The 23423-nt window shown below is 33.6% G+C and overlaps 2 protein-coding genes across 2 annotated transcripts; one reads left to right on the forward strand and one right to left on the reverse strand.

Annotated features, from left to right (window-relative positions):
* Window positions 1-826: 826 nt before the first annotated feature.
* Window positions 827-5373, forward strand: LOC21399051 (serine/threonine-protein kinase Nek6). The gene is made up of 15 exons (XM_024171476.1): window positions 827-855; window positions 1065-1121; window positions 1213-1344; window positions 1694-1760; window positions 2164-2229; window positions 2538-2584; window positions 2671-2716; window positions 2815-2895; window positions 2984-3026; window positions 3136-3185; window positions 3329-3410; window positions 3507-3556; window positions 3659-3732; window positions 3861-3912; window positions 3996-5373. Exons 3-15 carry the CDS (start codon window positions 1226-1228, stop codon window positions 5184-5186), a joined length of 1968 nt encoding a protein of 655 aa, XP_024027244.1. The 5' UTR covers window positions 827-855; window positions 1065-1121; window positions 1213-1225; the 3' UTR covers window positions 5187-5373.
* A 14071-nt stretch (window positions 5374-19444) lies between these two features.
* On the reverse strand, window positions 19445-21348 carry LOC21399052 (probable NOT transcription complex subunit VIP2). Its single transcript, XM_024171475.1, has 7 exons — window positions 21248-21348; window positions 20974-21159; window positions 20223-20648; window positions 20056-20108; window positions 19933-19974; window positions 19663-19807; window positions 19445-19519 (listed from the first exon to the last, which is right to left on the reverse strand). The coding sequence occupies exons 1-7, from the start codon at window positions 21314-21316 to the stop codon at window positions 19460-19462; spliced, it is 981 nt and encodes a 326-aa protein (XP_024027243.1). The 5' UTR covers window positions 21317-21348; the 3' UTR covers window positions 19445-19459.
* Between the last annotated feature and the right edge of the window lie 2075 nt (window positions 21349-23423).

Below are 23423 nucleotides of genomic sequence, written 5' to 3' on the forward strand. Positions count from 1 at the left end.
TTCTGACCCATTAATAAAAAAATAAAAAAAAGAAAATTAAGAGAAAAATCATCACTAGGCCCTCCTCTGCCCCCCACCATCCAAAAATGCAACAAACAAAGAAATAATTAAGAAACATATATACAAAAATATTTATATATATACATTTTTTCTTTATTATTATTATTATTTTATATAATTAAGTTGAAAGGACAATGACATCACAACTCGTGCCTGAAAAACATTCCCTGGTGAGGAGTTGATCTATTCTCAATTTTTCTCCCCTCTCAATGAATCTGAAAATGCAAGCAAAGCTCTTCCTTACCCTTTAGTCATCTCATCTATACCTGTCACTTTTTCTTTTGCCCCATTCTACCCTCTTTTTCTTTTTTGGGGAGTCACTTATTTTAATCCATTTTTTATGAATTATTTTATGACAGAGAGAAATTGCATAATATTCATATTAGATTAAAAAACTAATTTAAGAGAACTTAGTAAAAATATTAGAGTATAATTTTATGATGGGTAGGAATTATATAAAATTCATATAAGATAATAGAATATAACATTTTAAGATGATTAAATAATAATGTTACGGTCACAAATTGTATCCTACTATTTCACTAGTTACTATTTTTTATTTAATTAAAATATATGTATATCGGATAGTAAAAATAATTAATAAATATACATGTTATATACATATTTGCTGAATATTTAACTAATATATGTACTACTTTTTGGTAAATAATATATATACTATTTTTTTTTTTTTTTGCTAATCAAATAATATATATACTACTTGAGCGTGTCCTTTCTTACCTCTCTCTCTCTCTCTCTGGGTCTCTACTGGACTCCTTTGCCATTTTCTTTTGGGTAAGCAAAGTCATCAAGTTCTTTTTATTATCATATTAGTGCAAGGTTTGCTTCACTCGAGTTTGTCCTTCCCACCTTTTTAATTTCTCTCTCTCTCTCTCTATCTTCACAAGTTGCAGTGTGATGACATAATTGTGGAATGCAGCTTTTACTCCATTTCTTACTTATAAGATCCCTCTTGTGTTTTTGTTGCTTCATCTCTCTCAAAGAGTCAACCTTTTTCCTAACATTGCAGCAACTTGGTAGTTGGTTATCTGGAAAATTTGGTATGTACCCACTAATTTTCTCTCCATTTTCTCGAGGTTTTTGGTCAAAATTAAGCTTTTGGTGGACTTATATGAAATCTGGGTTTTGAAGGTTTTAGCTCGTAATGGAGTCTGATAATGGTGAAATGGTGTCAAAGATGGAGGATTATGAGGTTGTTGAGCAGATTGGAAGAGGGGCTTTCGGAGCAGCTTTTCTTGTTCTCCACAAGATTGAGAAAAAGAAGTAAGAGAAAAAAAAATATCCTCATTTGCACTTTCTGGGTTTTTGCAATTCTGTGTTTTTGTTTTTAATTATGCAGTTTTTTAGTATCCCAAGTAAATTTTTACAGCGTTTGAGGCATTTTTCAGTGTAAATATGAAATGCCCAGATGAGTTTTGAAACCCGTGAACAACATTCAGGATGAATTATTTGTTGGTTAGAATAAATACCTTTATTGCCGCAATTCACATGTTGGGTATAAAAATTCACGAGAAAGAACTCAAGGAGAGAGGGTTGTTCTTCCCTTTTTTTTTTTTTTTTTTTTTTTTTTTTTTTTTTTAATTTCATTGTTTGATTTGGCATGTTTTGTTAGGTATGTGCTGAAGAAGATTCGCTTGGCTAAGCAAACAGAGAAGTTCAAACGTACGGCACACCAAGAGGTCACTTTGCTGAAACTTCCTCTTTGGATTTGCTTTTGCAGATTTTGGAGTCAGCTTCATCCTTTTTTTTTAATTTTTTATTTTAAGAACTCTTGGATTTGCTATTGCAGATTTTTGAGTCAGCTGGAAAAAGAAAGAAAGAAAGAAAAGAGCTAGTCTAGTGTGTGAATTGGATAATTGGACTTTTAAGGTTTATCGTGGGGTTATTAAAGTTTCTCCATTTTAATTTCAGTGTACCCCAGCAACCACTGTCAATTCAGAATGTGATTGATAGCATTAAAAAAAGAAAATTTTTTTAATGATGATACTTAGTTGACATGAAACTGAAACGTTATATATCTAAGAAATTACCTCATTTTCTAATCATACACTGACAATTCGTTGAACTTTGCTGCCCCTGCAGATGGAGTTAATTGCAAAGTTGGATAACCCTTATATTGTGGATTATAAAGATGCTTGGGTAGACAAGGTAAAAACATGTGGTTTTTAAGTGTCTTGAAGAAGGTTTATAATCTTTATTTCACAATTCTACAGCTCTTCAAGCGGTTTTTGACCTCATAGATGCATGTTTTTATGTTGTGAAATGATAAATTTCACGAAAACACAGTTCCATGACACATTATGAAACTAAAATATAAATTTATAAAGCTACAAAAGTTTGGACAAAATGGTCATCTCAGTTTTGACAGAATCTTCAGAAATTTGATGCGTGGGCATTCATGATGTTCGTGATAAAATTTTTCATGCTGTGGATTGTTGCTCGTCTATGTTTTGTAGGGGGACTGTATATGCATTGTCACTGGCTATTGTGAAGGAGGAGACATGTAAGTAAGAAAATAAGATATTCAGAGTAATTATAACATTGTCCATGAATAATAACTTAACTAGGGAAAGCTAATTTGTCTTACAGGGCCGAGATGATAAAGAAGGCCAGAGGAACATTTTTCCCAGAGGAGGTAATCAGTAAGATTTCATGAACTTAATTTAAAGTCCTCTTTCATCTAATGTAAGTAAGGTTAGTAAGCGTCCGATGTTATTCTGTTTTTGCATTTAGAAACTCTGCAAATGGCTGGCTCAATTGTTGCTGGCTGTGGATTACTTGCATTCTAACCGAGTTCTTCACAGAGATCTTAAGGTAGTGAAAAATTACACTCATTTTCAGTGAATGAATCCTGTTAATGGTGATTTACTAAATACTAATTTAAGATTCATTTTGTTTGCAGTGCTCCAACATATTCCTTACAAAAGACAACGACATCCGTCTTGGTATCGAGATAGTATAGTTTCTATAGAGGATTTTTGTTTTTATTTTCATTACAGGTTGGCTCCGAAGTTTCAGTTTCTAACCACTGTTTATCTTTCATGGGATTAACAGGTGACTTTGGACTTGCAAAACTACTTAACACAGAAGACCTTGCTTCTTCGGTATGAGCTTAAACATGTTTCGTATTTTTATTTTCCTACAGAACTGATGAATAAATTTATCTTAGTAAACAAGCTCTCGTTCCATTGTTAGTATTATTATTATTTGGTTCCTGAAGGGTGATGACTTTTTGTGTTTGACGTAGGTTGTTGGAACTCCGAACTATATGTGTCCTGAGCTCCTTGCTGACATACCCTATGGCTATAAATCTGATATATGGTCTCTTGGTAAGGCTTTTAGAATTCCATGGCTCTGATTTCTTGTTACAGAATAATGTTCTTATGCTGATTAGTAATAACCTTTCTTTTCCTCCCGGTATCCAGGTTGCTGTATGTTTGAAATCGCCGCACATCAACCTGCATTTAGAGCTCCTGTAAGTTCAACTTCAACCAAGAGCTGTTTGTATGGCATTAATACTATTGCAATGCTCATGAACTTGTCTTAACGAGTAAATATTTCATAAATTGGTTAACAGGATATGGCTGGGCTTATCAATAAGATAAACAGATCCTCGATTTCGCCCCTTCCAATTGTGTATTCCTCCACATTGTGAGTATCTCCTTCAAATGCGATGCTCCAATTGATTATTTTATGCTTCTTGCTTGTTAACTACACATTTCATCATCCATAACAAATCTGACACATTATAATTGACGAGATGGCTTCGAATTTTACAGGAAACAAATTATTAAGAGCATGCTCAGGAAGAGTCCAGAGCATAGACCAACAGTGAGTTCAAGCGACTGCGGGCATATATTAGATTAATTCCACCGTTTTGCTGTTCTTATTCCTTCTTCATTTGATAAATTCAGGCTGCAGAGCTGTTGAGGCATCCACATTTACAGCCCTACCTCCTTCAATGTTGCAATGCGTCTTCTGTTTTTCTTCCAGTTTACCCGCTAAACAACTCAAAGGACAAAACAAGAAAAACGCCGCCTAGGAAAGCAAGCAATGGTAAACACAGCAGAGAAAAAGAGGCTGCTATGGTTAATCCGGTTGAAAGGGTTCATCCGTTGGAGGGGAATACTGATGTGACGCCTAGAAACACGCCAAATGATGACAAACAACCAGTATCCACAGCCAGAGCTGAAGACAAGCTTGAAACCAAGAGGGTTGATCCTACTAGCTGTACAACCGAATTATCTAGTGCCACTGATGGATCTAAAGATGGACCAGCTGATTCTGAAGCATCCGTTTCGAATGGATGTAAGCAAGCCGATGTTCGGAGCATGTCTCATAAGGAAAGCACCGAGTCTGACATCGAGGTTACATCAGAAAGCACTCCATACTCTCCACATGAAGAGCAGGAAGAACCTGCTGTGACGGCTGCAAAATATCTTCAGCAGTTGCCAGAGGTTGATATCAAAACAGTGAATGTAGAAGATGGGAAGATGTATTTCAATCAAGAGGGTCAGGAAGAAGCTGGAACAAAAGGAGAGCAGGGTGGTAAGGAAGAGGAAGAAAACTGCAAAGAACTGGAAAAATTAAGCGCAGAAAGTACGGATAAAGTTGTAGCACCCGATGATAAGTGTTCGTCATCAGCTAAATCCGATGTGGAACCTCAATGTTGCATGGAGAAGGAAACTTCCATCGAATGCATGGAAGGTGCTCACATCGACTATACATCATCCGAAAGCAATAATGTTAGTGTTCCTTGTAAAGATGACCCAAGTGGAAAGGTAGAAACAGAAAGTTCTGCACAAGCGGAGAAAAATGAAGGTCAAGCAATTAACTTGTCACGCAGTGAGATCTCGTTACTAAGTACACTATCTGCTCTAGGTATTGATGGAGCCAAGGGCATGTGGGAGAATCCGAGTCAGCAAAGAGCCGACGCTCTAGAGTCCCTGCTTGAGCTTTGCGCACGGCTTCTTAAGCAGGACAAGCTTGATGAGCTTGCTGGTGTGCTAAAACCGTTCGGGGAAGAAGTGGTTTCGTCTAGAGAGACGGCTATCTGGTTGACAAAGAGCCTCATGTCTGCTCAGAAGTTCAATGGAGGATCCTGATTTTTGAAGAAGGGTTGTGCAATAATTTATGAGCAAGAGTGGGAAAAGAAAATGGTGTATCTTGTTTCAGTCTTTTTAACATAAACTGTGCGTCACCTGGAGTGCTTTTTGATTGGAAATAACATGTATTGCAGCTTGTAATTGAAAATTGGCTCTAGTGGAAATGGAATTATAATTTTTTTTTTCCCATTTTGTTTCACTGAGATGAATGGAACTTATTTTCCAGAACAGTACAAATAAGAACATCCCAGAATTTACTTTTTTACTATTGGACAGCAAATAGTGGTGGTGTTGTTTTCTATTATTTTTTTTAGTTCACAAGATTGAGTCAGACATGTTTAACTTTCTTGAATACTGTATACGACCATGCCAATCTTGTTTTAGTTCCGGAAAGGGCAACTAGCCTTAGCATATACTTAAAAGGCCCTGGCCCCTCCCTTCATCCTCAGATGAGGAGTGCGTCACCTAACCTCACTGAATGTGTTAAGGATATGTGGAGACAATAATCCCAAGAACTCGATTGGAGTAACTCTGCACTCGAACTGAATGTGTTAAGGATATGTGGAGACAATAATCCCAAGAACTCGATTGGAGTAACTCTGCACTCGAACGTGTGACCACAACCCATCATCCTCTATTACATCTAACTGCAACACTCGGTGGTTGGTTCCACCCTTTATATCAGGTGTTTTATTTATTTATTTATTTATTTTTTAATTAACTTCTCAAACTCTAGTAACAACATTACGTTAAAATGGTACATCTTGCAGATAAAGGTGACATGAATCGGATCCAAGAAGCCTTGGATACTCTTCAACGCTTCTTTAGATTCCCTTTTGGGGGTTGTTCAAGTTCCAAGTAGTATGGTAAGCACGTCCAAGGATTATTTGTTTTCGTTAAACACACATCACGAACACTACTTTTGACATTTTCAATTTCGTTGACAATAAGTTTTACCTATATTAGACACTTCTGTTGTTTTTGTTAAGAATTTTTAGGACGTTAGTTTCTTATATTCGTCCATAATTTTGAATCATAATTCATAATTCTCTACAGTGTTTTCTCTCACAAAAAATACACGTAAAACGAGAATGATTTTGAATTATGATTCTGAATACATAAACTAAATGTCCTGTGAATATATTATGTTGTACATAAGTTGTTGTATATTCATTCTATGTTATTCTTTTAAGATAATATGGCGGTACATGATTCTCAATTTTAAATAAGAAAATTTTGGCACTTGATCTAATTTTATGGCAAAAATCTCCTAGAATTAAAATTAAAGTGTGCAAGTGAGATTCGCATGACAAATAAATGAAGGGTAAAATTGTCATTTTAGCTTAAAAAATTCCAAGCACTAGGAGGTGACTTTGACGATCTTATATTCAGCAGAAGTAGGAAAGCGTTGCAAGTGGGACGTCGCCATGTCAATTTTTGATGGTTGAAAAATAAAAAAATTATTAGTAGTTTATTTTTCTGATCTTATTAGACTAATAAACTCTTATCTTTTTTTTTTTTTTTCAATTCAAGTTTATTTTTAATTATCTTATTTGTCTAATAAAACTTTTCCACGTTAAAAAATCAAATCCAAGAAATAAAGGAGCAGAGAAAAGAAAGAAAGATCAAGTGTAATAATAGCACCAGTTTTCCTTTATATTAAGCTAACCTTATGAATCATAATGTTACGCAATCGTATGGATCCACACAAATCATAACATTGCACTTTCTTCCTTTATGATATAATATGATAGTGCAGTCCACACTCCTTTTATTACCTCCTAATTAACAACCGAAAATATATAAAGAACAAAAGGTAGGATTAATTCCAACAACAATAATTCAATGCATAACCAGAAGTAGAAAATGCATCATTCTTCACTCACCAAATTAGAACAAAAGAAAGGCACTAATTATTCTCCACTTTTCAACTCTCTCTCACTCATTTTTTTTTCCCTCAATTTTTCAACTTCTCTGATATTAATGCAAGTAATAGGCAAAGAAAGACATAATCGAGGCACCAACCAAGGAACCAACTACAGGCAAAGTGGCAGAGGCACCACTTGAAGGGCCAGGGCCGGAGCCAATACCTTGTCGGCCGCCAAGACCGAGCTCATAGAAGCCGCGGCGACAATGGCAACAAAGGATATTTTCTTAATGTCCATTATGAATGTCAACTGACTTCCTTGGAGATGAAGGAATATAAAACCTTTTTTTTTTTTTTTTTTTACATTTTTACATTTTTACATTTTTACAAGGAAATAAGTTATTTTTAGTTAGGAGTAGATTTTTAGACGTGTGGCTTTGCATAGTTTGAGGAATTTAAAACCCTTTCTAGACACAAATTATTAGGACAAGATCGACCAAAGATATTGCTTTAGATTCCTTTATTTTATGATTTCTCTATGGCCAATGTTTTAACAATTAACACAAATTTTCTTTTGTTATACCTTATCTTATTTATGTACTTATATGGTGTAATTGCATATTGTGATGAGCTATAATAAACATACAAGAGGTATTTATTGGACCCAATTTACTGTTAGGTTTGGTTGTTGAGGAATTTTTGCCAAAAGATTAATTGTACTCATAAAGACAGCCATAATAATGACATGTTTAATTTGCATAGGGATTGACAACAACAATAAGAAGAAGAATAGTAACCATTGAAATGAAGTTAGTTAGATAACATCAATAGTCTACTTGGTTTTCCATGAATGATAGGTTGAAATGTCTTAAACCAGCAGACATAGCCAATAAATATGAATCTAATTTTGATGCCCATCAAGATTTTATTTTATTTTTATTCTCTTGGATAGTTAATATGCAATTTCCCATATCAAGATTTAATCTCTTTTAGAGCATAAAATAGCGAATGAAAAACAAGAAATTTAAAATGATTGATGGAGTATGAACAGTTATTTTAAACTTTAATGCACTAGCATAAAAGTCTCAATCTAATCTAGTCATTAATTGTCAAGTTCTACAAAACCAAACTTATTCTTTATGACATTCCTCAAGCTCAATCTGGTCAAGTTTAAAGACATTAATTGTAGAGAAGAAAGTTTTTCTTTTTTTCTATCTTTCTTTATTTCTTTATTTCTTTTGCTTTTTTTTTGGGAGTTTTTCTATCCTATCAGTGGGTCCAATTTTTGACTATTAAATTTGTTCAAAACATATTAGACTGAAAAATATGCAGAACAAACAGTTTCTGATACAGATTATATGATCGGTAAAAACATGAACTCTTTAATAGTTTATGTTTTCAAGACCTATTAGAGAAACTTCTTCTTACAATATCAAACGGTCAAAATGTACGCTATTGATAGGAGATCAGCAAGTCTATGTTTTTTAGCCATCAGATCTTATATCCGAAATTGAATGTATTTTTTAGAAAGGAAAATTGACTGTTTTTTTGCATACTTATTTTGATTTGATTTTGACAAGATCAAACGGTCAAAATGTACGCTATTGATAGGAGATCAGCAAGTCTATGTTTTTTAGCCATCAGATCTTATATCCGAAATTGAATGTATTTTTTAGAAAGGAAAATTGACTGTTTTGCATACTTTTTATTTTGATTTGATTTTGACAATATCAAACGGTCAAAATGTACGCTATTGATAGGAGATCCTACTATAGAAGGGCTTTTTTTTTTTCCCTTAGATATAACAAATGAAGAAAGGAAACAAATATTTTTTAAAGTGCATGAATATGAACTTTTATTCATCATTCTTAATTAATATCTTTTTTTGTCAAGTAACTATATTAATTAAAATAATATTAATTAAGACTACAGGATAAAAATCTAAATCTATACTGATAATTTCAACAATTTTCTCATAACTCTCCCCACAAAAAGGCCGAAAGGGATGGGAAGAAAAATCCCAAGTTATAATGATTAATGGGAGCCTTTTTTTTTTTTTTTTTTTTGCTGGAAAGTTATGATGGGAACTTGTCAACTAACTTCTTGTATGCAAAACTATGCTTTTTTGTGTGTGTGTGTGTGTGTGTGCAAGAAACTACGCCCTTATTATGCAATAGCAGACTAGCAGCTTAAGCTTAATTAACCATTGTGGGGTCTTCACCAACAAGCAGCTTACCTTATTTCAACGTTTGTAACTCACGTGAAAGAGCAAAGCCACCACCTCACTTTCCTCACAAAATACTCAGCCCAATAGCCCACCATTGGTTTTGGTCACTAGTCAGTTATGAAAAGACTGATCCAATCAAATGCTTCGCATATCTTTCTTCCAAAGTCATCTTCTATTGAGGTCTCGTGTCCCTATTAGAAAATCAGGTAAAAAATACATTCCTTGTTAGGTAATAAGGTCAGCAATTTTGATTATTTCCAATGAGCATTTCAACGTGAAAGTTATGGTACATTCCAAAAGTTATATGCATTATACAATTCAAATTTCAAACATGTAATAGTATAGAGTTCAGATTTTACAATTAAATTTATTTAGAGGACCAATGACTGTTCTCGGGTATCGATCGCGTTGGTGAGTCGATTGGAGTTTATTTGAGTCGATAGAGCGCTAGAATGAGAACATAAAGTACGAAAAAATAAATGAACACGCGGATTTATAGTGGTTTACTTTCAATATAAGAACTAAATCTACTGTAGTCTTCAGAGTTTCACTATATGGTATAAAAAGTACAATTACAATGACGAAGAAGAATGAGAGAGAAGGGATGAGGGAATTTAGAGAGAGAATCAAGAGAGACAGGGAGTAAATGTGCAAAACGTGCTGTGTGGGATTATAATGAGATCAATGAGATGTCCAATTCGCAATCTTAACCGCTATTTATACGATATGATCAGACCACGAGTTTCGCACCATCCACGTCGACAGGCCCTCTCCAAAAGAGCCCCAACACTAGTTTTTTTTTTTCCGTTGAGGTGATGTGCTGTCAATTGGAGAATGATAGTTTTCTCTTTCTTTAATTGACTTTCCTATTCTTTGTTTCCTTATTTGCTTTTCTATGGCTTTCTTCTTCAATTTTGATCGGATTTGTGCCTTTAATACCAGATTTGGCTGGATTAGATTTTGTGGCTTCTTAGGAACATTTTTTCTTGATTCAACCGTGGTAGCCTATACGGGCCTCTTGTCATCGCTCCTCTCCAATTGATGCTGTCTCTTGAGTCGATTCTACGACCAGTCGATTTTAGTCGATCTACTTCTCCAAATGCTGTACAAGTGTATGGCTGTGATCTTGGTGCTAATTTTACCCTTAACAAATAGAAAGAAACTGTAGAGGATGAAATCTACAATTAAATTCGTTAAAAGCCAATGACTGAATTTGGATGATTTGAGCGTTAGTATCGTGATCGCGGACAAAATAAATAGACAGGAAAAATAAAGAGAGCGGGACACACAAATTTATAATGATTTTCCTGATAACCTAGGGTACATCTACTGTAGAATATTCAGATCTTCTACTGTAAATATTGATGAAGATTACAATGGTAATGTCGGTAGAATGATATAAAAATACTGAAGAGTATGAAAAATGCTGTAGAAAGCGCCAAGGAATGCATGAAAATGGTGTAGGCGTGCTCTAGGGTGCGTGAATATGTGTCTCCTCCTTCCTTGGACGTTCACAGGCTGTATGTATAGGCTCCTTCTTTGGACGTGCATAGGCTGTACTTTAAGTCCAGTAAAAGGGAGCAAATTTAGGTGGAGATTGACTTTCTCTTTTGCTAATCTGAGTAAGATCTCACGATTTGGTGTTGATTTAATATTGGAATCAGTGTAGATTTTTGAAATGCTGAGTGGCATCTCCGCGGCAGCTTGAATGACTGTTCAGACAGCTAAAGTTATTGACAGGTGGCTGACTGTTTTTGACAGATTTATTTTGTGATTTAACCCCATTTTTTGAGACGTATAAAAACACGGATATAATGAGAAATGAGAAACAAAATTGACCTAAACAGAAACAATCTCACCCATTGGCAAAAAAAAAAAAAAAAAAAAAAAAAAAAAAAAAAAAAAGGGAAAAAAAAAAAAAAAAAAAAAAAAAAAACAAACAAACGGTGAAAAAACATTAACCGATTATATCGTTTTTCCTCATTCTTCAACTGCTGAAATTGAATTAGATGGTATATCCAAAAAGTAGCTAGGATAGACTGTAGCCTCATCCGCGTTTTGGACGTTTACAACAACAACAACAACAATAATAATACAACAACAACAACAATAATTAGAATAATAATAATAATAATTATAATAATAATAATAATAATAATAATAATAATAATAATAATAATAAGAATAATAATAATAAGAATAAGAATAAGAATAAGAATAACAATAATAATAATACTAATACTAATAATAATAATAATAGTACTAATAATAATAATAATAATACTAATAATACTAATAATATAAGAATAGTAATAAGAATAGTAATAACAATAGTATAACTATAGTAATAACAATAGTAATAAGAATAGTATAACAATAGTAATAACAATAGTAATAAGAATAGTATAACAATAGTAATAACAATAGTAATAGTAATAACAATAGTAATAAGAATAGTAAGAACAATAGTAACAACAATAGTAACAACAATAGTAAGAACAATAAAACAATAGTAATAACAATAGTAACAACAATAGTAAGAACAATAGTAAGAACAATAGTAAGAACAATAATAACAACAATAGTAAGAACAATAAAAAAATAGTAAGAACAATAGTAAGAACAATAGTAAGAACAATAGTAAGAACAATAAGAACAACAATAAGAACAACAATAAGAACAACAATAATAACAACAATAAGAATAACAATAAGAATAACAATAAGAATAACAATAATAATAACAATAATAATAACAATAATAATAACAATAAGAATAACAATAATAATAACAAATACATTCCTTGTTAGGTAATAAGGTCAGCAATTTTGATTATTTCCAATGAGCATTTCAACGTGAAAGTTATGGTACATTCCAATAATAATAATAATATTAACAATATTAATACTATTAACAATATTAACAATATTAATAATATTAATAATATTAACAATATTAATAATATTAATAATATTAATAATATTATGAAAGACTTTCCCGCGTTATAGGGTACTCAGTCCCTTCAAAAAAATATTATGAAATTTGATTTCAACAACATTTGATTGATGGGAACCAATAAACTTGTGTGTTTTTCCAAATGGTTAATATCAAAAAAATAATAATCATCTAGCTGTACAAAGTTGTTCCTTTTTTTCTTCTCCAAGTAAGAGAGACTTTCCCGCATTATAGGGTACTCAGTCCCTTCAAAAAAAATATTATGAAATTTGATTTCAACAACATTTGATTGATGGGAACCAATAAACTTGTGTGTTTTTCCAAAAGGTTAATATCAAAAAATGATTTCCCACCTATATAATTCTCTTAAGGTTAGTGAAAAAGATTTACTACAGTGTGGTACACCATAAAATGGCAAACTTCAATCATTTCATCCAATGGTTTCCTGCCACAAGTCCAAGTTCGAAATGCTACATGTTTATGTGACCAATCATGAGACTTTATGTTATTAGAGCCCTGATCCATCACCTTAGAAAATTTTGTGGCTCCCACTTTGACAGCCCAAGCCAATCTCTTCCCTTTGTTCAAGGGATCCCACTAGCCGTAACCAAAAAGGCAAGCCGGGAATTAGAGCAACTATTTTACATAGTACAATTTCTAACCAATTGGAAAGAAAACACTAAAAGGACGTTTGGTTTATGTATTCAGGATCATGATTCAGAATCATTCTCATTTTACGTGTATTTTTTGTGAGAAAAAATACTGTAGAGAACCATAAATCATGATTCAGAATCATGGACGAATATAGTAAACAAACGTCCCCTAATTATACAAAGCCTCACATCCAACACCAAGCCAAAGGACCCTTATAAATACTCATTCACTAGTACAAACAAAAGCACAAACACAACAATATTTCAACACTAGTCACATAGTTCTCTTCTTCATAAGTTTCCAAATTCCACCAAAGAAAAAAAAAAAAAAAAAAAAAAAAAAAGAATGGCAAGTTTTGGTACATCAGCAGCTAGCAAAATTCTAGTTCTCATGGCTGCTGCACTCACATTATTCCATTGCATGACCAAAATCACGGCTCAGGATCTCGCTACCCCGCCGACACCGGGTTTACAAACCGGAGCTGGGATTTCTCCCTTGGTCTCTGGGGCTTTGATATGTTCATTTGTATTAATCTCTCTCGTCGCTCTTCTTAATTAAACAAAATTGATTCAAAGGCTTTTATTTTTTTTTTGTGATGAACATTATACGAATGAAATTGTTGTTTTTTGTATTCTTTATTATGGGTACGTTTGCCTATTTACATACTATTTTTAGGAGTTTGTTGTAGTTGTATCTATGTGTATCTCTGTATTGTTTTGGCTTGGCTGAGATACGGATGTCAGGTTTATTACTTGATATATCTACAACTATAATGTGAGTATTTTGGTGTACTACTTATTGAGCGCTTGATTATCGGTAATAAAATTCATACTCTTGCTTTTTTTTTTCCCCTTTTATATATTTTTTATTTTTTGCAAAAACAAAAAATTGCTGATGATCTCTGGAGCTTAATTAGTGCGTAAATATTTTTATGATATATGATAATAATATAATGGCATGTTACATAAACTTTTTTTTTCTAACGAAAAGAAGTAGTAATACTTGCTATAATTCAACCATATTTGTAGGATTTTTCACCAAAAGAAGAAAAACAATATTTATAGGACTAGTACATGCTGGAGTCCCAACTTTTGATTCAAAATAACTGTGTACTTATAAAGATGTTCTTCCAATGATAAACGACGTTAATCTCTACTAACTGTAAAACGACGTGCAATTCGTTTCTTACGACATTTCTTCTTTCAAATACAAATGACACATCATTTTATGCCAAACATAATGCTATGTCGTTTATCATAAAATACGTTTACAAATCAGAAAATGACATGTCGCATCCTTTTTAAAAAGACTTTCCATCGTTAAAAGAATATTTGTATTTTTTTTCCGAACTTTTTAAGCTTTTGGCTGTCCTTATTTATTAAAAAAAGAGATAAATACTACTTAAAATATGAGTGTTAAATTTTTACCCTTTATTTTTAATTAATACTCTTAAGTCAAAAACTATATTAGAATACATGAGTCTTAAACACGTTCGACTAAAATTTTTAATATTTAATCCAACCCTAACACAAATCTATCAGTACCTTAGTTTTCACCCTCACAATTCAGAACAAAACTAATAAAATAAGCTACACGCTGCAACAGTTAAACAAGTTAGATACATCAACTGTCCAAATTAAAAGTTTAGAGACAAATTTTAATATCCGAAAAGTTTAGGCTACATAAGTGTTAGGGACTAAAATCTCATTTTTATTTTATTTTATTTTATATATCAATATGAATACATATTGTACAATATATATTACCGTGGCGTGTCAAAATATTTCGCGGCGCTGTGAACCGACCACGTTTTTCATGACCACAATGGTCACAAATAGTGCTGGAATTTTGGGCCGGTGAGCTTGCCCAAAGCCTGAATTTTTCAGGTTCGACGGGCAGGCTCATAAGGTCGCCCGTCCTAGCAAGTCTTTGGGTTTGGGCTCGGGCTGCCCGAGAATGGTCGGAATCGCCAAAACCCGCCGTCAAAAGAAAGTCTCTGACCGTTGACTGCCAGAATTTTTTTCCCTCTGGCCCGAACTGTCCGAAGCCCGATCAATGGATATTTTTTGACCTTTGGCGCTCGATCCGACCCACTGCCTGAAAAGTCCGACTTCAACGGTTCTTTTTATTTTTTATTTTTTATTTTTACCGTTGCCTGTTTTTCGGCCCGAATCCGACCCGTTGAGACCAAAAATGACCATTAGATCCTAATTTGGGGGAAAAAAATCAATTTTTCAATCCAAAAATTTTCTTATAAATATTCCCATCCCCCACACATTTTTCTCACCCAAACTCTCTCAATCTCTCTCAATCTCTCTCAATTTCTCTCAATCTCTGTCAATTTCTCAATCTCTGTCAATTTCTCAATCTCTCAAATCTCTCTCACAATTTTTTTAAAAACTATCACAATATCCTAATGTGTGTTGAATGTTGATTTTAATTTTTATATAATTTTAACACAAAATAATTTAATAATTATTTATATACAAATACAATTACTAAATAATAGTATATTATATATAATATATATACAATATTATAAAAATTAAAAATATAATAAAAAATATATTTTTTATTATATTTTTAATTTTTATAATATTGTATATATATTATATATAATATATATACAATATTATAAAAATTAAAAATATAATAAAAAATATATTTTTTATTATATTTTTAATTTTTATAATATTGTATATATATTATATATAATATATATACAATATTATAAAAATTAAAAATATAATAAAAAATATATTTTTTTTCAGGCCATTCTGGCGGGCTCGGGCAGCCAAAACCAGGCTTGTGGCCCGTCCATGAGCCTTCTCGGGCTCGGGCGCCCGCCTGAAAATTTCGGACGGATGGATTTAGAAGTCGAGCTTAAAATCAATTTTTTTGGGCGGTCGCAAGCAGCCCGTCTAAAGCTCCAGGAGCAGTCACAAACAACCACAACCACCATTTTTGCCACCCAGTAGTACTATTATTAGCCGTCGTTGGAGCTTCTCTTCTTCTCTCGCTTCTTGCGTTGTTGAAGCATTAGAGTGTCATCAAATAGGTTTTCGTTTCGTTGAAGAATGTTGTTTATTGCCAAAGCATTTCCATTGATCCTTGTTCATTACCATTCTCATTCACTTACTCTATCTTTTAAAATACTTTTATTTTTATTTATTTATTTTTTTGTATTTCTTCTTTCTTGATATCTTCCCTTTCTCGAAAAACATGGATTTCGTCTACCTTGGCAATTGGCCACACAAAAATTTAATGTTTGGAGCATAAAGAAAATCGGATAACATCATTCTGAGATCTCCCTTCTCATAAAATCATCTATAATTTTTATGAAAAGAAAAGAAAAAGAAAAGTTCTTAAAAAGGAAAAGAACTTCTTCATTTTTGTCATAATAATAAACAATAATAAAAAATTTACTTATTAAACAGACAAGAAGTCCTCAGTTATTAGTTCACTAGAAACTATATACGACATCTCATTTGAATATATATATATATATATATATATATATATAGAGGCAAAGGTCTCTGGTCAGGCACTTAGAAAATGCCTGATCAGAACGGCACTTGTATATTTTTGTATAAAGTATGTATATTTACAGTAAGTTGTGTATATTCACACGTAAATTGTGTATATTTACATGACACTTGTATAATTGTGCGATCGTGTATATTAACATGTAAATCGTGTATATTTACATATAAATCATGTATGTTAAGTTATAAGAAATGACAATGTATATTAATCCTCAAAACATGTTTTTTTTATAGCAATTAGTGAACGCATAGCATGAAAATATGTATATTGACTGATTTATTGTATTTCATGTTAAATATACGTGACTTTACATGTAAATATACATAATTTACGTATAAATATACACAATTTATACATGATTATACAAACACCTGACTGGTCAGGCACTTTTCAAGTGCCTGACGAGAGACAATTCCTATATATATATATATATAAAAGGCATTTGTTCATGCTAACAACAAAACATGTCGTTTCTTTTCCAAAGCAAAACGACGCCGTAATCTAAGTTCAATATTGTTTTTCATTAACTAGATTGACAAATCCGTTTTCTAGAAATATACGACATTTTTAATCTTGTGTAATAGACATGATGTCTGTTTAGATGGTGTATGTCGTTTATCAAAATAGACGACCTTGGCCTTTTTTTTTTTTTTGAAATTATTTTCATAAATGCCCTCGAAGTATGCATTATGTTTCAAAATTCTCCCAAATTTTACAAAACAGTTTAAAACATCTCCTTATATATAGAAAGTGATTCAAAGTGCCCCTTCCATCCAAGTCTGTCTATAATTTTAACGGATTTCTGACGTGATGTATTAAGAATTAATTAAAGCCACTAAAATCTAATTAAATATATAAAAATAATTGAATATTGAAAAAAACTTTATTTCAAAATAAAAATAATAAAACCCAAGTATGCTCAAGATTCTGGACAGGTGATTAATTTCTTAAAGTCTACGATCTCCTTTAGCCCTGTCCTGAGTGCAAGGTCTAAATCCATACATCCGAGAATGATTTCCACGTTCTCTTTCCAAACTTTAAAATTCATCCCATTCAGCATTGAGATTGCGTTAACTTGAGTAGAAACATTCATAGCAGTAGCAAAAACTAAATAGAAAACAAAAAAAAAATATACTAATAATCAACATTCATGTCATACATAAGCATAATCAAACCATATAGTGCATACATGACAAACAAATAACTCGAAGCAAGGTGGTAGGCCCATTTCAAGATACCTAGCACAACACTGATATTTAGTCTTTGGACGAGAAATATCAGCTTGTAAGTTGTACTCTCCGTGCAGTAATCAAATATTGACAATAAATCCTATCAAACAATAGCCTTCCTTTTGGCCGACTTTTATTCACATGAAATACCTTATAATTGTCATATATTTATTATCACAGGTATACTCATTATTCTGCCAAATAATAACCTTCCTTTAGGCCGATCATTATTCGCATAAATAACAGGTACACACATCTTTATACTCTAAAATAAATTAACATCCACAACAGAGGTTACTTTGGAAACAATATTATTTTAATCAATTTATTTCAAAATACAAGACAATTAAGTGCAATAATAATCAAATAAAATAAAATAAACCCAAAGTTTTCCTTTATGGCCGCAGGTTACCTGCGGCCCTTCACTGAAGCACAGGCCGCCACTGTACATTGCCGCGGTGGCACACCGTGACTGTTCTGTCACCGGCGCAGCCAGAGGATTGCGTCTGGTCATCCATAGTGCCGGCGGCGGTAGATGTGGCCGCCGGCCATGAAGAAGTTCCCTTTTTTTTATGCGGCGGCCGTGGCCGCCACTAGTCTTCATCCCACCGCCCCCATAGGCCGCGGCTTGCCTGTCGGCGCGGCCTAATGGCCGCGCCCTTGTTTGCTCAGCGCCGGTGGCCAAGACTACCACCGGCCACAATCTTCAACCCGAAGAAGAGAAAAAGAAAGAAGAAAATTTTTTTTTCCAGAAACACCCGAGAGAAAAGAAAACTTCTTTAATAAATCCTTTACCAAATTTCCTAATTCTAAAATTTTCAGATAATCAATTTTGTGAATAACAATTAATCTGAAAATTATTCAACAAATTTTGATCGAAATCAATCACCAATAATTCATATGATTATCTATATACATGCTTTTCTTAACAAAATAAAGCATATCTAAAATTCCATAGACAAAAGAAAAATCATATGAATCAATAAACATGATATTCAGCCAGAGATATTGGAGATAAAAATTCTTTCAATAATTTAATGTGATGACCACTCTGATACCACTTGTTAGATCTTTAAATCCGTATTCCACATTTCAGGAATCATCACACCAAATTACTAAGAAAATAAATTAAAACAAGTACATGTCTCCATTGGTCACTACAAGAAATATCAACATTAGTAGCTGACCAAAAACGCTATTAGTCACTATCAATAGCATTTTGTGGAGCGCTAGGACATCGGACGCTATTAGAAGTCGTAAGAAAACATAACGTTCTAAAAGAGTTATTGAAAGCGCTATAGAATTGAGGTATTATAGCGTTTAAGACAAGTTATTTTCAACCTCTTACAGCTATTTAACATGGCTACGATACAGATTAATAGCTTTTTTTCCTTGTCATGTTTATACTCTTGTAGCTTTTTAAAATTATTATTTATATTCTTTTGAATTCATTCAAATAGATGGTGATTCCGAGCAACATCTTATATCTAAATAGGAACATTCAAATTAAAACATAAAAATATTTTACGTATCAATTATTATCAGTATCTACCAAGTTGATAATAAAATTACGTTTACAATATTATTCATACAATGTCCAAAACCTTAACATTCAAAACAACTAAAGAAAATAGAGGAATAGTTGGAGATATCAAAGTATCCAAAACGTCTAACTAAGTGAAATGGTGAAGTAAATCCTTCCATCTTGACAAAATGTTTCAAGAAAAAAGTCATCTCCACTATTTAACCTGTAAGAAAGTGATCCACTATCAAAATAAAGAAAAAAAGACACATGTTAATGTTGAGGTAGAGCTGGTTTCTTTTCCAACATCTCATAATGAAGCACAAAATTATCCTGCGATCGAAGTTTACTTCAGCCGACTACCCAAAGAAAGAAAACTCATTGCCAAAATAAAAATATAATGATAATTCTTAATTGCTAAAATAAAATGGAGACAAATAAATAGTAATGGACAGAATAAGATTTGTATTCCTAACCTTGCGGATTGTTTCAAATGTGTTTGGATCAAAACAGTGATAGGATCCTCTCTCATAGGTGTTTGTTTTGACTAGTGGCTCCATGTTGGGGACCCTAATAAACCACAAGCGGTGTTCTTTGTGATAAAACCAACTTCTGTTATAACTGCAATTGACGATGTCAGTCAAGGCAGTTAGTAAAACATTCAGTCCACTTGGTTACATAATAGATTTTGAGTAGAAAACGTGCATATAGAAAGTGCTTAGAAATAGTAAGTGGGAAGTGCTTACAGTTCATTTGCGGCATATAACTGGGCTTCGTCTTTAGGCATGCTGCACAAGAGAGTAATGGAAGGTTTTTAAGCATCTTAAAAGAGACATTACAAAACAGAGAGATTCAAGAGAGAGAAGCACCTGTAGAAGATATAGAACAATGTTTCCACCGAAAACTTAGTAAAGTATCCTTGCTGCAGCCACCATTAAGAAATTCAGCAAAGAGGGAACTATAAGCATGATGAACAAACTATAAATACTCTGCTTGATCGAACTACAAAATCTGGTTAACAAAATGGAACACATACGTGTAATGCTGGTGGTTGTTTGGCAAAATAACATTGTGGCACATTGAATTCTGGATCACCCTTAGCTGGCTCATCTGACCAAGGTGAACCAAAAGTCTTGTGAAGATTTTCTGTTGAATTCAAATTTAATCCTAGAGTTGTCAGATCAATTCCAAGCGCAAGAGATGTCAGATCAGGATCACTCATCCTTATCACGCTTAACAAACCAAGTAAGCCGTATCGGTCTGGGGCAGATTGAGCTGCCTGCATGGATTTCATTCCCTGATCCTTAAATGACTGATTGACAGCTGACATTTGTTGCAGGCGAAACTGGGACTGGTTCTGATGTTGTTGATATTGCTGGATAAGCTGGTCATATGATCCCATGCCAGAAACAGTGCTCGGGGAGTTTAGAGGTCGTAATCCAATCCCAGGAGGTCCACTAGTCTAAACAACAGAATGCATACACGCATGTAGATAAGTCGCAATGAATTTCCATTAAGAAAATACAAAAAATATATATATATCTACAGGGAGTTACTTTAAAAATACACACTTTTTTCTTTGTATTTGGATCTTTCAATTATTTCCACGTTTCCAGGTGTTGGCTCTCCTTTTTTTTTTTTTCTTGGTACACAAACTAGTTTGCTTTTCACAATCTCTAATTAACCACAACTTAGATTTGCAAAAATGAAACAGACTCTCATGTTTCCATTTGAAACCACCGAATCAGATAAGAAAAAGAACTATTTGCAACACCAGATGATCATACCTGGGAATGATAAGATGAATGTGAAGATGGAAACATATCAGAGCCATGTACGTGCAGCAGATCCTGATTGTTTCCAGGTGTGAAGGACACACCACTACTGCTGACTGATGGAGCATGTTGCTGTTGCTGCTGAGGTCGATGAGATGAATATGTTGCTCCGAGATTGAATCCAGCAGACCTCCCCATCTGGGTATTGAAACATGGAAGTATTAAGAGTAAACTCATAAGATAACAAGGACAGGTAATTAAAAAAGAAAAACGATCTAAGACCTACGGAGAAATGCTGAGATTGCATCATTGACATGCTATTGTCGTGAAGTTGTTCTTTTTGGTGCATATCCATTGCATAATCAGCATTACCACCTGGGCAAGATTAATAACATGGTGAACACATACAGTTCCAAATCAACGTGTGGTAACCAGTACAGGTAATATCTGTGAAAGGTACTGGTGGCATTAATAAAAGAAAAATACACTAGACACCAACTAACAACTAATGAAACATCCTAATTTACAAATGCACAAGACCAGAAAGCTTATAATTACATGCCATACAGGCAAGTAGTGGCACATTCACAAAGAAACCGATACCACGAAGGGCATTGGATCTTGATACATATCACAGACAACTTCAGCCGACTACCCAAAGAAAGAAAACTCATTGCCAAAATAAAAATATAATGATAATTCTTAATTGCTAAAATAAAATGGAGACAAATAAATAGTAATGGACAGAATAAGATTTGTATTCCTAACCTTGCGGATTGTTTCAAATGTGTTTGGATCAAAACAGTGATAGGATCCTCTCTCATAGGTGTTTGTTTTGACTAGTGGCTCCATGTTGGGGACCCTAATAAACCACAAGCGGTGTTCTTTGTGATAAAACCAGCCTCTGTTATAACTGCAATTGAAGATGTCAGTCAAGGCAGTTAGTAAAACATTCAGTCGATTTGGTTACATAATAGATTTTGAGTAGACAACGTGCATATAGAAAGTGCTTAGAAATAGTAAGTGGGAAGTGCTTACAGTTCATTTGCCGCATATAACTGGGCTTCGTCTTTAGGCATGCTGCACAAGAGAGTAATGGAAGGTTTTTTCTTTGTATTTGGATCTTTCAATTATTTCCACGTTTCCAGGTGTTGGCTCTTTTTTTTTTCTTGGTACACAAACTAGTTTGCTTTTCACAATCTCTAATTAACCACAACTTAGATTTGCAAAAATGAAACAGACTCTCATGTTTCCATTTGAAACCACCGAATCAGATAAGCAAAAGAACTATTAACTACACCAGATGATCATACCTGGGAATGATAAGATGAATGTGAAGATGGAAACATATCAGAGCCATGTACGTGCAGCATGTCCTGATTGTTTCCAGGTGTGAAGGACACACCACTACTGCTGACTGATGGAACATGTTGCTGTTGCTGCTGAGGTCGATGAGATGAATATGTTGCTCTGAGATTGAATCCAGCAGACCTCACCATCTGGGTATTGAAACATGGAAGTATTAAGAGTAAACTCATAAGATAACAAGGACAGGTAATTAAAAAAGAAAAATGATCTAAGACCTACGGAGAAATGCTGAGATTGCATCATTGACATGCTATTGTCGTGAAGTTGTTCTTTCTGGTGCATATCCATTGCATAATCAGCATTACCACCTGGGCAAGATTAATAACATGGTGAACACATACAGTTCCAAATCAACGTGTGGTAACCAGTACAAGTAATATCTGTGAAAGGTACTGGTGGCATTAATAAAAGAAAAATACACTAGACACCAACTAACAACTAATGAAACATCCTAATTTACAAATGCACAAGACCAGAAAGCTTATAATTACATGCCATACAGGCAAGTAGTGGCACATTCACAAAGAAACCGATACCACGAAGGGCATTGGATCTTGATACATATCACAGATACAGCCTACATACCAAAAAGGCCGAGTGCCACAGCCTACATACCAAAAAGCCTGGAGGGAAAAAAAAAAAAAAACAACAACAACAACAAAAAAAGTGATACCTGAAAAGGCAAGTGTTGACGGTGAAAACTCGTCAACAGAAATAGGCCGGGTCACCTCTCGTTATCCCATTGGATTACCGGCTTGGTATTGACTGTATACTTAGTTTATGGAGTGAAGTGTTTGTGGGATTTTTTGAGTGGTGAGCAATATAAGAAAAATATGCTTAAAGTAGAAGAACACAAGAAATTTATAGTGGTTCACTCTGTTAATGAAGAGCTACATCCATTGTAGTTTTATATTCTTTTTGAGATTGATACAATTTACATCAATTGTTGCTCTCTCGTTCTTTTCTCTCAGGAAAAACAAACCTCCTTCCTGTAGGAGGCTTTGCCCCTTTTATAGCCGAGCTTCCTTCGTCGAGTGGGTTTCTTTTGTGGCAGAAGCACTCAAGTGGTCTGCCTTTCTAGGCCCAGACCGTAG

The sequence above is a fragment of the Morus notabilis genome, unplaced genomic scaffold (genome assembly GCF_000414095.1).
Source record: "Morus notabilis unplaced genomic scaffold, ASM41409v2 Scaffold174, whole genome shotgun sequence".
NCBI classification, from domain to species: Eukaryota; Viridiplantae; Streptophyta; class Magnoliopsida; order Rosales; family Moraceae; genus Morus; species Morus notabilis.